This window comes from Cyprinus carpio, chromosome B10 (genome assembly GCF_018340385.1).
Source record: "Cyprinus carpio isolate SPL01 chromosome B10, ASM1834038v1, whole genome shotgun sequence".
Lineage (NCBI taxonomy): Eukaryota > Metazoa > Chordata > Actinopteri > Cypriniformes > Cyprinidae > Cyprinus > Cyprinus carpio.
Window position 1 is genome coordinate 23725076 of NC_056606.1, and position 18433 is coordinate 23743508.

An 18433-nucleotide genomic window follows, 5' to 3' on the forward strand; every position below is an offset into this window, starting at 1 on the left:
TATATATAGATATATATATATATATATATATATATATATATCATATATACATACATATACACATATATATATATATATATACACACACAGGTCCTTCTCAAAAAATTAGCATATTGTGAAAAAGTTCATTATTTTCCTAAATGTAATGATAAAAATTAAACTTTCATATATTTTAGATTCATTGCACACCAACTGGAAATATTTCAGGTCTTTTATTGTTTTAATACTGATGATTTTGGCATACAGCTCATGAAACCCAAAATTCGTATCTCAAAAAATTAGCATATCATGAAAAGGTTCTCTAAACGAGCTATTAACCCTCTGGAGTCGATTAACGCGTATACGCGTTTTGGGGTATTTTCTCCTGATAACCCCGAAAAGAACTTAAATTACACTTTCAGTTTCGATCGTACAGATAAGTGCAATACATCAATCGAATCTGTAAAGGGTCTACTTTTTTTTGTATACAGACATAATAACAACAAAACTTTGTGCATTTATAAAATAAGATAACAAACAAGGAGTGCTGTCTGCAGCCTTTGTCTGCGCTGATCTTCAGATACAAAATGCGTCATTAAAATGAACTGTAACTCAGTGAATACTCAACGAAGAGACATGAGAGAGATATCTATAGATAAGCCTGACATGTCTACTTTTAAACTAAACAAGTGCTGCTGAAAACAAAATATTCTGTGATAAAAGTAATCCATATGAAAACAACGCGATGTCCGTTTTTCACGTCTCCCTTCATTATCTTCTAATGCGGCCACGCCCCCGCGCCGAGCGCGCTTTTGAGATTCAAATGTTTCACTGAAGCGCGCGGCTTTTGAATACGCCCACACAACAGAAGACAACGCAGCGAGACTGTTCTTCAAGTTTTTATTATTTTACTGTTTGCTTCGTGATGAGAGGAATAAGACATAATTCACCCCAAAAATATGTGATGTGGTTGAGGATTTGGATTTTACTCAGAAAAAAGAATGAAGCACTTTATTCAGCAGAGTTCATAAACATGAGTAAGTCTCTTTTTATTTATTTATATACTTGTATTAGTTTTCACATAACGTGTAAACATTTTACTAGTTAGACTTTTTTCCAAAGACTTTTTCCAAACTATAATTCCTGACTAAATGTATAATCAAGTGAAATATTATGAAGTTTCAATAGCAATATACACTACTATACCATTCAAAAGCTTGATGTAAATAATATAAATGTAACAATAAATGTAACTGTAACAAATGTAACAATCATTGCTGTTCTTTCAATTCTTTTCAACATAAAAAAACTTAAAAAATATTCTCAGCTCTTTTCAACATTAATAATAATAATAATAATAATAAAAATAATGATGATGATAATAATAACAATAAATGTTTTTTGTAGAAAATAAGATTGTTAAAAGGATTTCTGAAGGATAGTGTGACTGGAGTAATGATGCAAAAAATTCAGTTTGAAAGTCAGCTTTGATTTTTCCTAATAAACTGTTTAACTGCACTCACAAGTGAATATTAAATTATGTTGTGGGATAATTAAATATATTCTAAATAAACTACAAACATAAAAATATATACATTTATTTTGTCTCACATTCTTTATTGTAACTCATCCCTCTCAGTGACACAGGTGACTGAATGGCTCATTATGCGGCTCATTATGCAGGCCTTTGTCTTCTCAGGTGTGAATTCATGATAGTTGACGCCTACTCGCATATGACTTTTTACCAACAAAAAGTGTCTTAGAAAATTTAAATCAATATATTGTTTTCTGTAAGTGAGTAAACAAGATGATTTTCACATCATTTAGAAAAAAAAAATTCTAGGCTACAAGCTCCAGTTCTCAAAATTCCTGGAACCAATTTTGTATGTGTTTTATTGCCTTTTTCAAGTGATTTAACCATTTTTAGTTTTTCACTAACCACGCATAACATTTTTTTTCTCAAAAAAACACAATCATCTACATACATGCTGCTCACATATTATTATAGCCTAGTTTGTGCTGATTACAGTGAGATTAGACTTTAGCCATTTAGATATTTATAAGAAACTGAAAAAAATGTCAGGGCATGACAAAACTTCTCCAGGCCCCAAAAATACCCTTAGACTCCAGAGGGTTAACCTAATCATCTGAATCAACTAATTAACTCTAAACACCTGCAAAAGATTCCTGAGGCTTTTAAAAACTCCCAGCCTGGTTCATTACTCAAAACCGCACTCATGGGTAAGACTGCCGACCTGACTGCTATCCAGAAGGCCATCATTGACACCCTCAAGCGAGAGGGTAAGACACAGAAAGAAATTTCTGAACGAATAGGCTTTTCCTAGAGTGCTGTATCAAGGCACCTCAGTGGGAAGTCTGTGGGAAGGAAAAAGTGTGGCAAAAAACGCTGCACAACGAGAAGAGGTGACCGGACCCTGAGGAAGATTGTGGAGAAGGGGACCGATTCCAGACCTTGGGGGACCTGCGGGAAGCAGTGGACTGAGTCTGGAGTAGAAACATCCAGAGCCACCGTGCACAGGCGTGTGCTTTTGAACCAGAAACAGCGGCAGAAGCGCCTGACCTGGGCTACAGAGAAGCAGCACTGGACTGTTGCTCAGTGGTCCAAAGTACTTTTTTTTTTTCAGATGAAAGCAAATTTTGCATGTCATTCGGAAATCAAGGTGCCAGAGTCTGGAGGAAGACTGGGGAGAAGGAAATGCCAAAATGCCTGAAGTCCAGTGTCAAGTACCCACAGTCAGTGATGGTCTGGGGTGCCATGTCAGCTGCTGGTGTTGGTCCACTGTGTTTTATCAAGGGCAGGGTCAATGCAGCTAGCTATCAGGAGATTTTGGAGCACTTCATGCTTCCATCTGCTGAAAAGCTTTATGGAGATGAAGATTTCGTTTTTTCAGCACGACCTGGCACCTGCTCACAGTGCCAAAACCACTGGTAAATGGTTTTACTGACCATGGTATTACTGTGCTCAATTGGCCTGCCAACTCTCCTGACCTGAACCCCATAGAGAATCTGTGGGATATTGTGAAGAGAAAGTTGAGAGACGCAAGACCCAACACTCTGGATGAGCTTAAGGCCGCTATCGAAGCATCCTGGGCCTCCATAACACCTCAGCAGTGCCACAGGCTGATTGCCTCCATGCCACGCCGCATTGAAGCAGTCATTTCTGCAAAAGGATTCCCGACCAAGTATTGAGTGCATAACTGAACATAATTATTTGAAGGTTGACTTTTTTTGGTATTAAAAACACTTTTCTTTTATTGGTCGGATGAAATATGCTAATTTTTTGAGATAGGAATTTGGGGGTTTCATGAGCTGTATGCCAAAATCATCAGTATTAAAAACAATAAAAGACCTGAAATATTTCAGTTGGTGTGCAATGAATCTAAAATATATGAAAGTTTAATTTTTATCATTACATTATGGAAAATAATGAACTTTTTCACAATATGCTAATTTTTTGAGAAGGACCTGTATATATATATATATATATGCTGGTCCATTATATACATACATAAATAATATAATGTAAAATAAAAATATATTAATTAATTTAACCGACAAAATAATCTTGAACATACCATAATTGATAATATATTTTACATTTTTAAATAATATATAAATAATTGTAATAAAAATAATATTAGAAATAATATAATAATTATAATATTAAAACAAATATCAAACATTTAGAAAAATAAATTATATTATATATTTTTTATTTGTTAATAATGTGTCCATATATATATATATATATATATATATATATATATATATATATATATATATATATATATATATATATATATTAGGGCTGTCAAATGATTAATCACGATTAATCACATCCAAAATAAAAGTTTTGTTTACATAATATATGTATGTGTACAGGGTATATTTATTATGTATATATAAATACACACACATAAATTATATATTTAGAAAATATTTACATGTATATACATTTATATATTTATATTCTTATATTTTATATTATATATAAATATATTTAATATATAAACATAACATATTCTTCTTAAATATATACATGCATGTGTGTGTATTCATATATACATAATAAATATACACAGTATACACACATATATTATGTAAACAAAACTTCTATTTTGGATGTGATTAATCGTGATTAATCATTTGACAGGCCTAATATATATATATATATATATATTAGCGGTGGGCATAGATTAATTTTTTTAATCTAGATTAAAATGGCTCATTTGAATTCTGCCAAAGGCAAACACATAAATACGAACCTGCATGGAGTATTATTTTACTCACACACCTGACTAAGCAAACGCGGTGATGAACTGATTTGTTTCCGGTCTGAGTGCAGTAGAAGTGCAGAGAGAAGGAAGCATATGTGAATCATGATTCATCTGAATCACCCAGAAGCCCTCGCCGGATCTCAGAGCGCCAGCACAAATGTCTGCAGCATGTTTGCTTCGCAAGAGCTTCCAGCGGGAAGGGCTTTACGAGGGTTCGATCCGAGTCATGAAGGATGAGGATTCATCTGTCGAGAACAGAAGCCGCCGCAGACGTGGACTTCCTGAAACCAGTCTACAAGAACTTTCCAACTGGAGAGAGACTCTGCTGAGATTACGTCCCTCTAGATATACCGCTCATATTATTATAGACAATAAATATAAAAAAAAACAAAAAAAAAACTAGAGCTGGCCAATAATACACTGTGAATATCAGATATAATTATATTAATTAATATTATGCAAATAAAAAACATCAAACATTATATAGATACATATTATATTATTAAATGTTATATTTATGATGCCTTGCAGTGAGACATTAAATAAATATTGAATATATTGTGAACATTAGATATATTTGATATGAGTATATTAGAATGCATATTAAACATTATATAAATAATCATAGGTGAGCAATATATTAAACATGAAAATGTGTGTATATTAGATATATAATTCAATATTAAATTGTTAAATATTAGATATATGTAATATTAGTATTTAATAAATATTATATAAATTAGAAGCTAGAAAATACATTAAATAAATATGAAATACTGTGAATATAAGAATTATATTATTCTGTATAATATAAAAATGTTAAACATTATGTAAATATTTTATATTTTTATTTATCATGACACAGTGATAAATTAAATAAAATAAACAAAATATTACTATTCTGTAAATATTAAAAATAATTATATTATTTAATGTTTTAAAAATAATAAATATTAATAATTATTTAAATAAAATATTAAATATATTCGTATATATAACTATAAAATAACATATGTTTAATATATTTTATATTATAAAAAATAATAATAATTTTTACAAATATTTTTCCTTAAATACATTTTGTGAAAAATATGCAATGATTATTTTTAGCCCTACTTTTACTATATTTTACTCACATTAAAAAACGGCTCTCGAAATGATGGTTTCTCTGATTGAAAAAACATTCTCAGTTTTACAGCAAATAAATAAATAAACCTATATGGAAGTTTCCAACTGGCTAAAGGCTTCAGCCGCCGTCGCCGTCCAGCGGGCCTCTGTGTTTATGAGTCTCTGCAGCAGAATGAAGCACAGATCACTTCGCTTCTCCTGCATTTTTTGATTACATTTAGGAAAAACATCCACCGAGTCTCTTCTGTCATTACATCATCAGATGAGCACAAACTCATCATGTAAAAAGACAAAGACAGAGGCTAGTCTCAGATTATCAGGAGTGTGATTACAATCACACATCAGATCAAAGGGTAGATAGATGATTACAGGTGCATAATCTCCATTCATACACACAGGAACATCTGCTCCTCCAGGGAGCGTTTACAAACGTCTCGAAACACCTGTGACCAACACTGTGCTACTGCTATAAAAAAAAGCTGAATAAATTCATAAATAAAGTGTGTTGTAAACTGTGCTAATAAAATTATACATGCATAAATCTGAGCTACTGTGCCATCCCTTTTATATATGCATAAATAAAACTATAAATCAAATTTAAAAACTAAAATATCTTTACAGAGTATATAATTTTTTTAAAAAAAGGAATAAGAATGAAATAGATTTAAATATTATATTAAATAATGTTAATAAATATTTTATTAAATATATATTTAAAATAACACACACACAGATATATAAAAAAAAAACAAAAAAAATATTGAAAATAAAAAATATATTATAAGAATATTAGGATGTGTAGTAAATATATAAAAACTGGAGCTGGGTGATATATTAAATAGATATTAAATATTGTGAATAATAACTTTAATTTGATTATGAAATACCATAAAAATAACAACATTTACTTAGTTTTTTTATTTATATAATATTTTATTAATAATATTAAACATACAATGACTTATAGTGATACATTTAAAATATTGTGAACATTTAATATATTTTATATTGTTATATTAGGATATAAATATTATATAAATAACTAGAGCTGGGCAATATATTAAATAAATATTACAGACTGTGACTATTAAATTTAATTTTATTATTAACCATTATATAAATGTTATTTTATTAATATAATATATAATGTAATCTTATTAAATAATAAACATTAAAAACACTGTGAATATTGGATATATTTGATAAAATGCTCTATAAAATAAAAACGTAAGATAGTAATATTAAACCTATATTTAATGTATAATTATAGGTATTTTTGCATATAAAATCTGAAATGGTTCAGATTTGTGCCTCTGCTAAGCGAGAGAATCAGACAGAAAGGAGTCAGACGGACGGAGCAGCAGTGACACTAAAAACACAGTTAATCAGAGTAATGGATGTGTTTCAGTGAGGGAAGAGACCTCACCTCACACAGACTGATGCGCTCTGACACACACACACACACACACACTCACAGACAGACACACAGATACACAGACAAAAAAAAAGAAACAAACAAAAAATACACACACACACACACACACACACACACGTACTCACTACTCACACTAACACACACACACACACACTCACAGACACACACAGATACACAGACAGACACGCATACACACTAACACACACACACACACACACACACTCACAGACACACACAGATACACACTAACACACACACACACACACACACACACACACACACACACACACTCACAGACACACACACACACAAACCCCTTACACAAAACCTGTTTGCACTGTTACACTTTCAATTAAACATCAATTACTATTTTTTAAATATTTTTGTGAGCACAGGCCAGTCCCCACAATGTCAAAAATTTCAGGTTTTACTATCCTTGTGTGGGGACATTTTGTCCTCACAATGTAGCATAAACAAGTACATACACACACACTCATACTCACACACACACACACACACACACACACACAGACACCTCTCCAAACCCGCCCACCGTTCACGATAGAGCTGAAGAGCGGCCGCCCACCGCTCCGCTCCTGGAAGCTTTTCTAACATTCACTCTCTCCACAGGGATTAAGGAGTCAAACGAAGCAGATCTGAGATGAATCACAGCATTATTCACTTTAAAGAAGAAATCTGACTGAATGAACCACTCATCTCATGAATGATGCATGCAGATCCTAAACAATACTACAATATCAAACTACTGCCATGTGGCATAAACGCAATGAACTCTAAACATACTGCAAAATATTCAAACAGTCAAAAGTTTTTTGGACAGAAATGAATGTTTTTATTCATCTGTGAATCCTGAAGAATTAAATGCATCACGGTTTCCTCAAAAATATTGTGCAGCACAACTGTTTTCAACATTGATAATAATCAGAAATGTTTCTTTATCATATTAGAATGATTTCTGAAGATCATGTGACACTGAAGACTGGAGTAATGATGCTGAAAATACAGCTGCGCATCACAGAAATAAATTACACTTTAACAGATATTCACACAGAAAACAGCTGTTTTACATTGTAATAATATTTCACAATTTTAATTGTATTTTTGATTCAAAAAAATAAAATTTTGGTGAGCAGAAGAGACTTATTTTTTTAAAAATCTTACCTGACACAAACTGTTAAACAGTAGTGCACAGCACACAAATATATAAAGATGTTTACAAGTATTATGTCGTCTGCAGGGCTTCATGTTTTTTTCCCGTCAGGATTATGTTTAAGTTCTATTCTTCTGTGGGAATTCTACTCTAAAACACTTTCTCAGAACAAAGCTGAAATCCTCTCGTGTCTCTACAGCAGAAGTGATTCAGTGGGCGTCTCTCTAGTTTCAGACGCTATCGTGATCCATCAGATTTGTGCATCAGAAGCTCCGTACAAACACTGATACCTCAGCAACTCCTTAATCGCAGAATAGACTGAAATAAATTGAATTGTGTTATTTTATTTGCACGTACATTCAGCATCCTCTCACCCTGGATGTAATTACCCAGAAGGCCGGTTGGTTATTTGACGCTGTGAATGTGCAGGATGTCATTAACGGCAGACCTGCGGCATCCTATTTACGCTCTCCAAGAGAGAAAGGGCTCTTATTGCATTGCGTGATCCATGTAATTTCATTCCTGACTTGTTATTCTTCTCATTACATGCCCGAGTCTTTCCTCCCGTCCTCCACAGTGCTGCAGGCACAGAACCAGAGAGCGAAAGACAGCGAAACGCTTCGATTTGAACAGCAGACGACTTGCATTTAGAGCGATGCCATACAATATCACTATATAGTCATGAACGTTTGGGCACAATAATAAATGCATGCTTTTATAAACCTGTAAACCTACAGATGCATGCTGAAAGGATGACTTAAATTAGCTTTGTAGACATATGAAAATTTTTAAATGAAATAAACGTTCCATAAATTAACATTCATATGAATGCATCACATAATGCAGCTTTTGTCTTCTCCAGATGTTAACTGATGGACTGGAGTGCTGTGGATTACTTGTGGATTATTGTGATGTTTTTATCAGCTGTTTGGACTCTCATTCTGACGGCACCCATTCACTGCAGAGCATCCATTGATGAGACACTGATGCAATGCTACAAACCTGATGAAGGAACAAACTCATCCTGATCTTGGGAGGCCTGAGGACATTAGTATTTTTGGGTGAACTATTCCTTTAAAAATGCATGCTGAAAATTATCTTGGTAGACAAACATAAATGTATCATAATAGAAATTTGCACTCTGAATCAGGGCTATTATAGTAAACTAAAACTAAAACCAAAACCGTTAAAAAAATGTTACTTAAATTAAAATAAATGTTAACTAAAATAAAATATACGTTCATTTTATATATTACAAATTATATCATTTATATATTTATATATACATTTATTATTATATTATTTTTATCATTTATATATTGTATAATATTATTTTTATTTTTTAAATAATTTTTACTTTTTTTGTATCAGTTAAGTTTCCAAGGCAATTTTTTTTTTTCTTTTAGTTTAACTTGATGCACTTTGATGACTAAAATCATCAAAAACTATGTGGACAATTAAAAAATAACGAAAACACAACCAAAATTACTAAAACTTTAAATAAACTTGAACGCAGAATATATATATATATATATATATATATATATATATATATATATATATATATAAAAAAAAAAATATATTAACAAGTATTTAGTATTTCAATGATACTAAAATAACACTGCTTCAACTATACTATCAAGACAAGGACTGATGCAAAAGAAAAGCAGCAGAGATGTATAGATTTGTGATGGAATCGGCTCAGATCGAATCATGTTTGAGCTGAGAAACATAATGGCACAAACAAATGATGGAAGGAAGAAAATAACTTCAGCAGAATATGCCAAGTGAAATGAAGCGGGCGCCATCTGTGATCTACAATCTCCCAGACGCAAATTGCTTTTAATGCGAGAGTGAGATGTTTCTGCTGCCAGAAAGGTCCTTCCTGTTAAAGGAAGAAATTGTTCCTGAATTTGTGGAACTGGTGGGAAACGGCTCCCTTCGTATTACGGCCCATTTGTTCTGTCAGCATTTCTACCTGCAATAAAGCCGTCTGGCTTCTGGTCACTTCACTCGCCTTTTCCAGGTTAAGCTTGGGTCCTTTCAGAGCCAATCAAAGGAAAAGCTCTCCAGCTCCAATCAGAGATGGTCTCATCTGACCCCCAGCGCTCGCGGGTTTCACTGAGCGTGTTTGGTTAAGTGCTGCTGGACGAGCTTTCAAAGAGCTTCTGACTTAAATCCAACTGATGAAAATGCCATAATGAATGAATGCTGAACCATCTATTCAATCATTATCCACAGGGACTTCATGAATCCTCCAGTAAAGAACCAAACTAGACCTGCATGATGATAGAAAAACTGCGATGCTTTGTTTTTCTGTAATATATAAAGTGCTGAGAAAAAAAATACAGGAATTTTCTCCCAGTTACTTTAATAAATATATTCAAGTAAGAATGAATTAGTGGTGACTTTGTTGGAGTGAATCTGCATAGAAAAATAAAATAAAATAATCAATATTACTACTACTACTACTACTAATAATAATAATAATAAATGCTGAAAATTTAGATTTTTTTTATACATTTTTAATTGAACAAGTTTGCAAGAATTTTACATAATAATAATAATAATAATAATAATAATACATGGTGAAAAATTACTTTTTATATAAATTTTTAATTGAACATGTTTGCAAGAATTTTACATAATAATAATAAGCGCTGAAAGTTTACATTTTATATTAATTTTTAATTGAACAAGTTTGCAGAATTTTACAAAATAATAATAATAATAATAATAATAAGTGCTGAAAGTTTACATTATATAAATTTTTAATTAAACAAGTTTGCAGAATTTTACAAAATAATAATAATAATAATAATAATAAGTGCTGAAAGTTTACATTATATAAATTTTTAATTAAACAAGTTTGCAGAATTTTACACAATAATAATAATAATAAAAGCTGAAAATTTCAATTCCAGATTAGCTTTTAATTTTTCAAATTTTCAGTGTATTTATTTTAATTTTATTTTTGATTGTGAAATCCTTCTATGACTGCAAAATCTGGGAAAAGCTTTAAAAAGTAGATGGTTTATACAAGAATGCTGTTCTTTTGAACTTTCTATTGATCATTACGCTTTACATTTATTGATTCAGCAAACGCAACAGATGTGTGCTGATATCATCACATAACCCTGGACTGTTTCTTGCACTATTGCACTGAAACTTCAGATCCTTGCATTGATACAGTATTTATTTTAGTTCTGAGTGCATTCATAACTCCCAACTCACATACAAGCCTGTTTCACCTTTTCCCCATTTTTCAAGCCCAAACAGGAAATAAACAACCTTCCCTGCGGCCACAAAAGCCGATTGGTCATTCTGTGATCTTTCAGAAGGAAATATCCGAACCTGTGTGAAAAGCAGCAGCGCCGCATGAAAGACGCGGCTTATCTGCACACGACCAAACGCTCCAGCTTCTCTAAAATATTTCACCAGCCATTTCACCCAATAAAAGCCCTGTTGTTCGTTTCTAACACTGTGCATGTGTGCATCTGTAACGTAACGTCCCATTCTGCTCTAAACATCCGGGGAGCTTATATAAACACGTCCCGCTTTAACTTTCCCAGGACTCTATGATAAACAAATTAGAAGCAGTCCAAGAATGTATGTGCACCTTCTGATTAGTCACATAAATATTACATAATTAAAATAATTGAAGTAATACTTTTAATAAAATGAAACTAAAACAACAATTCAATGGTCTTTGTCACTGAATCATTAATTCAGTTGATTCATTAAGGCAGCTGATTCATTCAGGCGATTCAATGTCCTTATGAACGAGTCATTGAATCACCGACTCACCCGATTCATTTAAAAACACAGATCCGTTCATCATGTTTTGCTCTAAGATTCACAGCAGCTATTTTTTGTTGCTGAAACAGAGAAAAATCAGACAATATTGTGTCTAAAATGTACATCATTTGGCAGTTTTAATGCCAGGCATTGTTCTAGTACACCCCCAAAACAAAATCAAGACTTTGTAAAAGAGCATAACAGGACCCCTGTTAACTGTCGTACATTTAGAATGCTTTGGAGTGCAGACTTAAGATTTGTCTGTTTTTAAAGACGACACTTTATTGCAGAAGTTAAAAAAAAGAGAGTAGAAAAAAATTAGTAGTAGCTTATTATTATGAATAATGATTTTATACGCAAAAATATTTTTACATTTCTATATGAAATATTTATTTTCCAAAACCTGTTTTACACTAAAACTGTGAAAAAAAATCAAAGCCATACATTGAAACAAGTTGTGTTCTAAATTTTAGGTTGAAATAAAAAAAATAAATAAATAAAAAAATAAAATAAAATTGTTTGGGTGCAGTACCAAATGTTATCACTAGATGAAATTAGCTTCAAATTCATTTCCAATGCGCTCATTTTTTACCACAAGTAATTTCATGTCCTAACTGTTTTGTACCAGTTTCATTTTGATGAAGTAAAAAAAAAACAAGTAAACCTTTTCCGTCAAAAATGACCAAACCGCACAGAAGGTTCATTAGTACTGGATTATGTAACTATTGATGAGCTTTGATCGGGTCGCTCGCACTGGTGCGCCCAAATAATTTTTCACAGTAATTTTCACTAAAGCCTTGTCTTCTGAGGAAGCGAGCGAGCTGAAGATAGTCTTAAGGTAATGATGGTCATCATAACGAGGGTTCAGATGATTAAAAGTGCGTTCGTGTTAAACCTGCCTCCCAAGTCTGTCCATTGAGTGTCTTAAGCTGCCTGGAGGATGTTTTGCTGGTGGATTGCAGCCCACTCCACTCTCTTTGTAATGGCAAAGATTGATGCTTTAGGAAAAAAAAAAAAAAAAAAAAGAAAGAGCGGATGCTTTGAGAAAATCCTTTACGGCCGTCGCCTATTAATCCTGTTTAGCTCAAACTTTCTGCTGTTGTTAGGACGAGTTTGTCTGACAGCCCACTCCTGCTGCAATCGATGTCCCAATCGATATGTCCTGTGTAGCTAAACAGGAATTAACAGGTGGCCGCTGAGCTAAATGTTTCTCAACAAAGTCTGACATTTAGTTGAGGTGATTGAGTTATCTACACATCAGCTGCCGAGCAGCTTACCTTTGCTTCAGCCCGTAACAAACGTTAATCTCTAATTCAATATAAAATTCATCAGTGGAGAGTGCCGCGCTCTGTGTGTGTGTGTGTGTGTGTGTGTGTGTGTGTGTGTGTGTGTGTGTGTGTGTGTGTGTGTGTGTGTGTGAGTGTGTGACGGTACCTCAGCAGCAGGTATTCCTTCTGGCGGGCGGCACTGGAGAAGCACTTCCTGTTCGAGCGACACTTCCTTCCCCAGAGGCTCCTGGTCAAACGTTTTCCTGAGATCTGTGAAGGAACCACACATGTACGTTTTCAGCATGAATGCATATGAATGAACACATAGACTCAATGCAATCATGCAGGAAACTACATCACTGGTCAAATGTCTCTTCCGCTCATTAATGCTGCTTTTAATTGACTAAAAATACAGTAAAATTATGAAATATTATTGCAATTTAAAATAGCCATTTTCTATGTGAATATCTGTTAAAATGTAATTGATTGCTGTGATCAAAGCTGAATTTTCAGCATCATTACTCCAGTCTTATGAATTCCTATATATATATATATATATATTCCATATATATGTACGTATTTATTAAATGTATTTATATATTAACTGATTGATTGGGCAAAAACCAAAACATCACATCAGAAAAAGACTGAAAGCATGAATGCATTGCATGAATATGCCTGCGTGAGCGCCCTCTGAAGCTGCTGTGAAACAGAAAGCAGAGTTACAGCGAGGGAGCCGGAGAAATGCATCGGTCCTGCAGTAATCAGTGTTTCTCTTGTCACACATGTCCAGTGTGACTTTAGATGCCGCTCATTCTCTCTGACATCATGAGATGTAATATTTAAGAGTGCTGGCCATCTCTGCTCTCAGCTTCTGCTGGAATACAGATCCATGTCTTCATTCTGCATTCACCTGAGCTCCTCACACACCTTCTGCTTTTCCGGGACATATTTGACGTCCAGCGTGAGTAAAGCATGGCGCGGGACGAGGAGCGTGTGGCAGCACATGCTGATGGCCGGAGCTGTAATGACTTTCTGCTTCACGCTGAATATTAATGCCATTAGACCGTTAAACACAACTTGTCTCCATCTCACTGCATTACTGTTATTTTAGTATTAATTATAGCTTCTGCTACTATTTTGATTTTTTTTAATATATATATATTTTTGGTTTAATTTTAATTTAGTTAAAATGTTAGTTATTTTGTTGTGTAGTTTTGTAATTTTTTTTCAGCGTTTTATTGTTTTTAAATATGCCTACATAGGTTTTATTAATTTTTATTTCAGTTTTAATTGTAATTATTCTAGTACATCAAGTTAAGCTACACACACACACACACACACACACATATATTTGAATTAAAATGTTTATTAAATATAAATATATATCTATAATTTATACTATAAAACATAGCTATATAAATGATATACAATTCTAAATAAAAAATACTGCTATTAAAAATAATAAAACAAAGTTATATAAATAAAAAAATACAACTATTAGTTTTTTAAAATAAACAAACATACACAAAATTAAATTTAACAAAATATATTCTTTTTTAAAATATACATGCTACACTTCTATCTAAAATGATCAATTTCAAATATTCTTGTATCATTTTAATTTAAAATATAATACAATACAGATATATTTTTTTACGTAACTATTATAACTCTTCTCTCTAGAGTTAAGTTATCATTTAAAGATAATCGAGTTTGGACTGCTGTAATTCTTCATATGTTGGTTTACCCCAGTCTTATATATACACAGTATCTCGACTCCAGATGGTTCAACATGCTGCAGCCAGGTTTTTAACTGGGGCTTGCAAACGAGAGCATATTACTCCGATCTTAAAGACTTTAAACTCATTACCAGTGCGTTATAAAACTGATTTTGAGATATTGTTATTTGTTTTTTAATTCTCAAATGATCTGGCGCCCTCCTATCTGTCCGACTTAAAAAAAGAAAATAAGTGCACATGATGTGTACTACTGTTTGTCTCAGCCTAGATCACGGCTAAAGGCAAGAGCTGATTGTGTATTTGCAGTAGTTGGACCGAAGCTATGGAACAACCTTCCTCTATCTGTGAAAGCTTCAGATTCTGTCTTTGAGTTTAAAACTAAATCGAAATCTTATTTTCTTACCATGGCTTTCTAAACTTTGTTTGTTTAATGATCTTTTGATTTTACTGATGTTATTCTTTTTTCTGGTTTTATTGTATTTGTACAGCACCGCGGTCAGCTGCTGTTGTGTTTATCGGTGCATGAATGAATGAATGAATGAATGAATGAACCCTGCTGTTCTCTGACCAGTTTCATTTAAAGCATGTGGTTTTTCCCAACAATATTTGCTGCTTATCTTCCGTCAGTGTGATTTACACGTTTATCATCGGTCCATGAGGGGAAAACAGTGTCATGATGACAAATGGGTTCAGATTCATTCCTCTGTGAGTGATAAAAACATCATAATCACAGATTCACATTCGGCTCAGTGTTTCTTCTTATTGCTAGTTGTGCATCACGTGTGTCTCAAAACCTACAGAGACAGCTTCTGTATTACAGTGTGGACAGCTTCACAGCACAATGGGAAAGTTCAAACCAATCTATGATGTATGGTTATATCTTAAAGCTTAATTAATAGCTCAATTAATTTATAATGTTTTTGCTTTGTTTTACTAAGCAAATGTAATCGCTTTAAATGTGCATTCAACTACTACTGCTACTTAAAATAATAAAAAATCTAACTATATTAAATGTAATATAATATGTTACAAATTAATACTTATTTCATTCCTATATGCACATTGTATATAAATGTTGAGAACAGACAATAATTTATATTTCTCAAAAATCATGTTTTTGTGTTTTATTGTGTTAGTTAGCTGTATTTTTTTACTTAATCAAAATAACCCAAGTGCAGTTTGATTGAGATTAATTGGACTACACAATGAAAAAACATTAAAATTGTTATAAACAGAGTTATCTGTTTTTGCAAATGAACTCTTTATATAATGCTATATACTAATTTCTTATAATAAATAATGTTGCTGATGACAGCTAAAAATATAATAAAAATATTTACAAATATTTTAAACAGAAGTTATAAATGTGTCTATAACCAAACATGATTTGAACGGGCATTCAGAATTCGGATAGACAAAAAATTGTTTGCATGCTCAAAATGGTCTGTCACTTCTCGAGCTGCTTTGACTACAAACAAATCTAGATGACTTTGTCACTACTGTGCGACCAAATGAGAGCAGGGCAGACTGACAGCGATTGGCTGAACGTGCTGTCAATCAGACAGAGGGGCGGGTCTTTGGTGCTGACAGTGATGGATGAGCGGCGCTCCCACGCTCTCCTCTGGGCCTCCTTCATCTCTGTCTGTCTCCTCTACGGCCGTCCAGCCCCACAGAGGATGACAGATACAGAGAGACTCTAATAAAAATCCAATACTTCCCACACGCGGCGGGAGAGGAGAGAGCAGGAGGCGCTCAATCAGTTCTGCTGGAGGTGGAGGACGAGCACACGCCTCAGACTCACACATCTGCGCTCGCAACAGAGATTGACAACACGCTACCTGAAGACAAAAATGACAATCAAGGAAATCCCATTTAAGGGCCTTCAATCAGCAGCCATCATCTCACTCACAGACGCACAAGTACAGCTCCATCCACTTGAGAGAGCAAGGACAGGAATATCAAAAACAGTCACAATTAGAAAATGATCCTTTCTTCACAGAAATCTCATGACTATATTTAACTTCTTTAGCTCAAGATTTCAGGCTGGTGTATTTAATGAGCATGTAGAGTAAACTGTATTTAAATATAGTAGGGCCCTATGATTTCTGCGATGCGGAAAACGCGGACGGAATCCAGTCATAAAAACGGAATTCACAGTTTAACGCGGAATGTCACGGAATTTGTCAAATTTCGAATGAATTTATCAAAAGTAGGTCATTACACTTAAATCAAATCGTAGTTTAACAAAATAAAAACAAATTAAGTAGTTTTATGCATTCAAATAATTAGACACGCTAAAACACAGAATTTGGTAAGAATAAAAAATATGGTAAATAAAACATGGTAAAAATATAACATTTCATAGGGCCCTAAACATGCAATTTTTGTTAAACTTTTAATAAACTGATGTGAAAATGTATAAGTTTCATGATTTTAATTAATTAGACATGCTTATAGATAAATAAATTTTAATTCTACTATTACAAAGGAGTCGAGAAAAACTGAAATGGAAAAAAACTGAATCCAGAAAAATTAAAACGGAAAAAACGGAATTTCATAGAGCACTAATATAGTAAATAAAATGAAATATACCAAAAACAAATTACAGTATATTTAATATTTTAACACTACATATATTTTATTTTAATTCTATATATAATATATTTTAACATTTATTTTAATAAATGTATTATGCATTTTATTTTATTTACAATATTTTATTACATTATTTATTAATATATATTTCATTATAATATTTATTATATATTAATGAAAAATAAGTTTACTACAACACAACTATATATATATATATATATATACACACACACAATATATTTTTGAATTAATATTTAATTATTTTTGTTTTATTTATCTATCTATCTATCTATCTATCTATCTATCTATCGATCTATATATATATATATATATATATATATATATATATATATATATATATATTATATATATATTATACAAAATAAATAGTAAAATACTCGCCAAAAATAATTAAGATATTATTATTAAATAAATAGTCACAAGTGTGTGAAACTAAAAAAAAATATTAAAAATAATTAAAAATAACTGCAAAAAATCTAAGGCTGCTAAAAAAAAAAAAAAAAAAAAAAAAAAAAAAGTGTCACTGTTGTGCTATATGGAGGCTACATCACATCATTTACACACAAAACCAAGATGTGTCCTAATTGTGATGTACTATAATATTATACTGTAAATTATAGTGTGTAGATTATACGCTCTCTACACACGTGCAACAGAGAATTTGCTTAAATTTGGACCGGAGGCGCAGAATCAACGATCCAAACAAGCAGAAACAGGAGACGAGTTTGCTGGAGTCGATGCTCTGATGATAAAGAAACGTTTCATGCGTATATGATGGATGGATTATAATAAGTGTTATGAAACAGAGCCAGTGCTTGTTAACTCAGTGTGTTATAGCTGTGTTTGACAGAAACATGCGGTTTGTGTGTGTTAGGTATCTCTTCCAAGCAGAAGCCCAAAGATGTGCGTCTGACCTCATGATGAAGGGTCTTATGGGATGTTTGGATGGGTACAGTATCCCAAATGATCCTCTAATTATGAATTACTTTCACATACAG

At 32.5% G+C, this 18433-nt stretch overlaps 1 protein-coding gene across 2 annotated transcripts in view; it reads right to left on the reverse strand.

Annotated features, from left to right (window-relative positions):
* The window catches only part of LOC109112925 (netrin receptor UNC5C-like), a 196533-nt gene that overhangs the window by 69137 nt on the left and 108963 nt on the right, over positions 1-18433 (reverse strand). For both annotated transcript variants that reach the window (XM_042733320.1, XM_042733321.1), the window contains exon 4: positions 13244-13347. In XM_042733320.1, coding sequence (XP_042589254.1) covers positions 13244-13347 — 104 coding nt within the window. The remainder of the gene's footprint in view (positions 1-13243; positions 13348-18433) is intronic.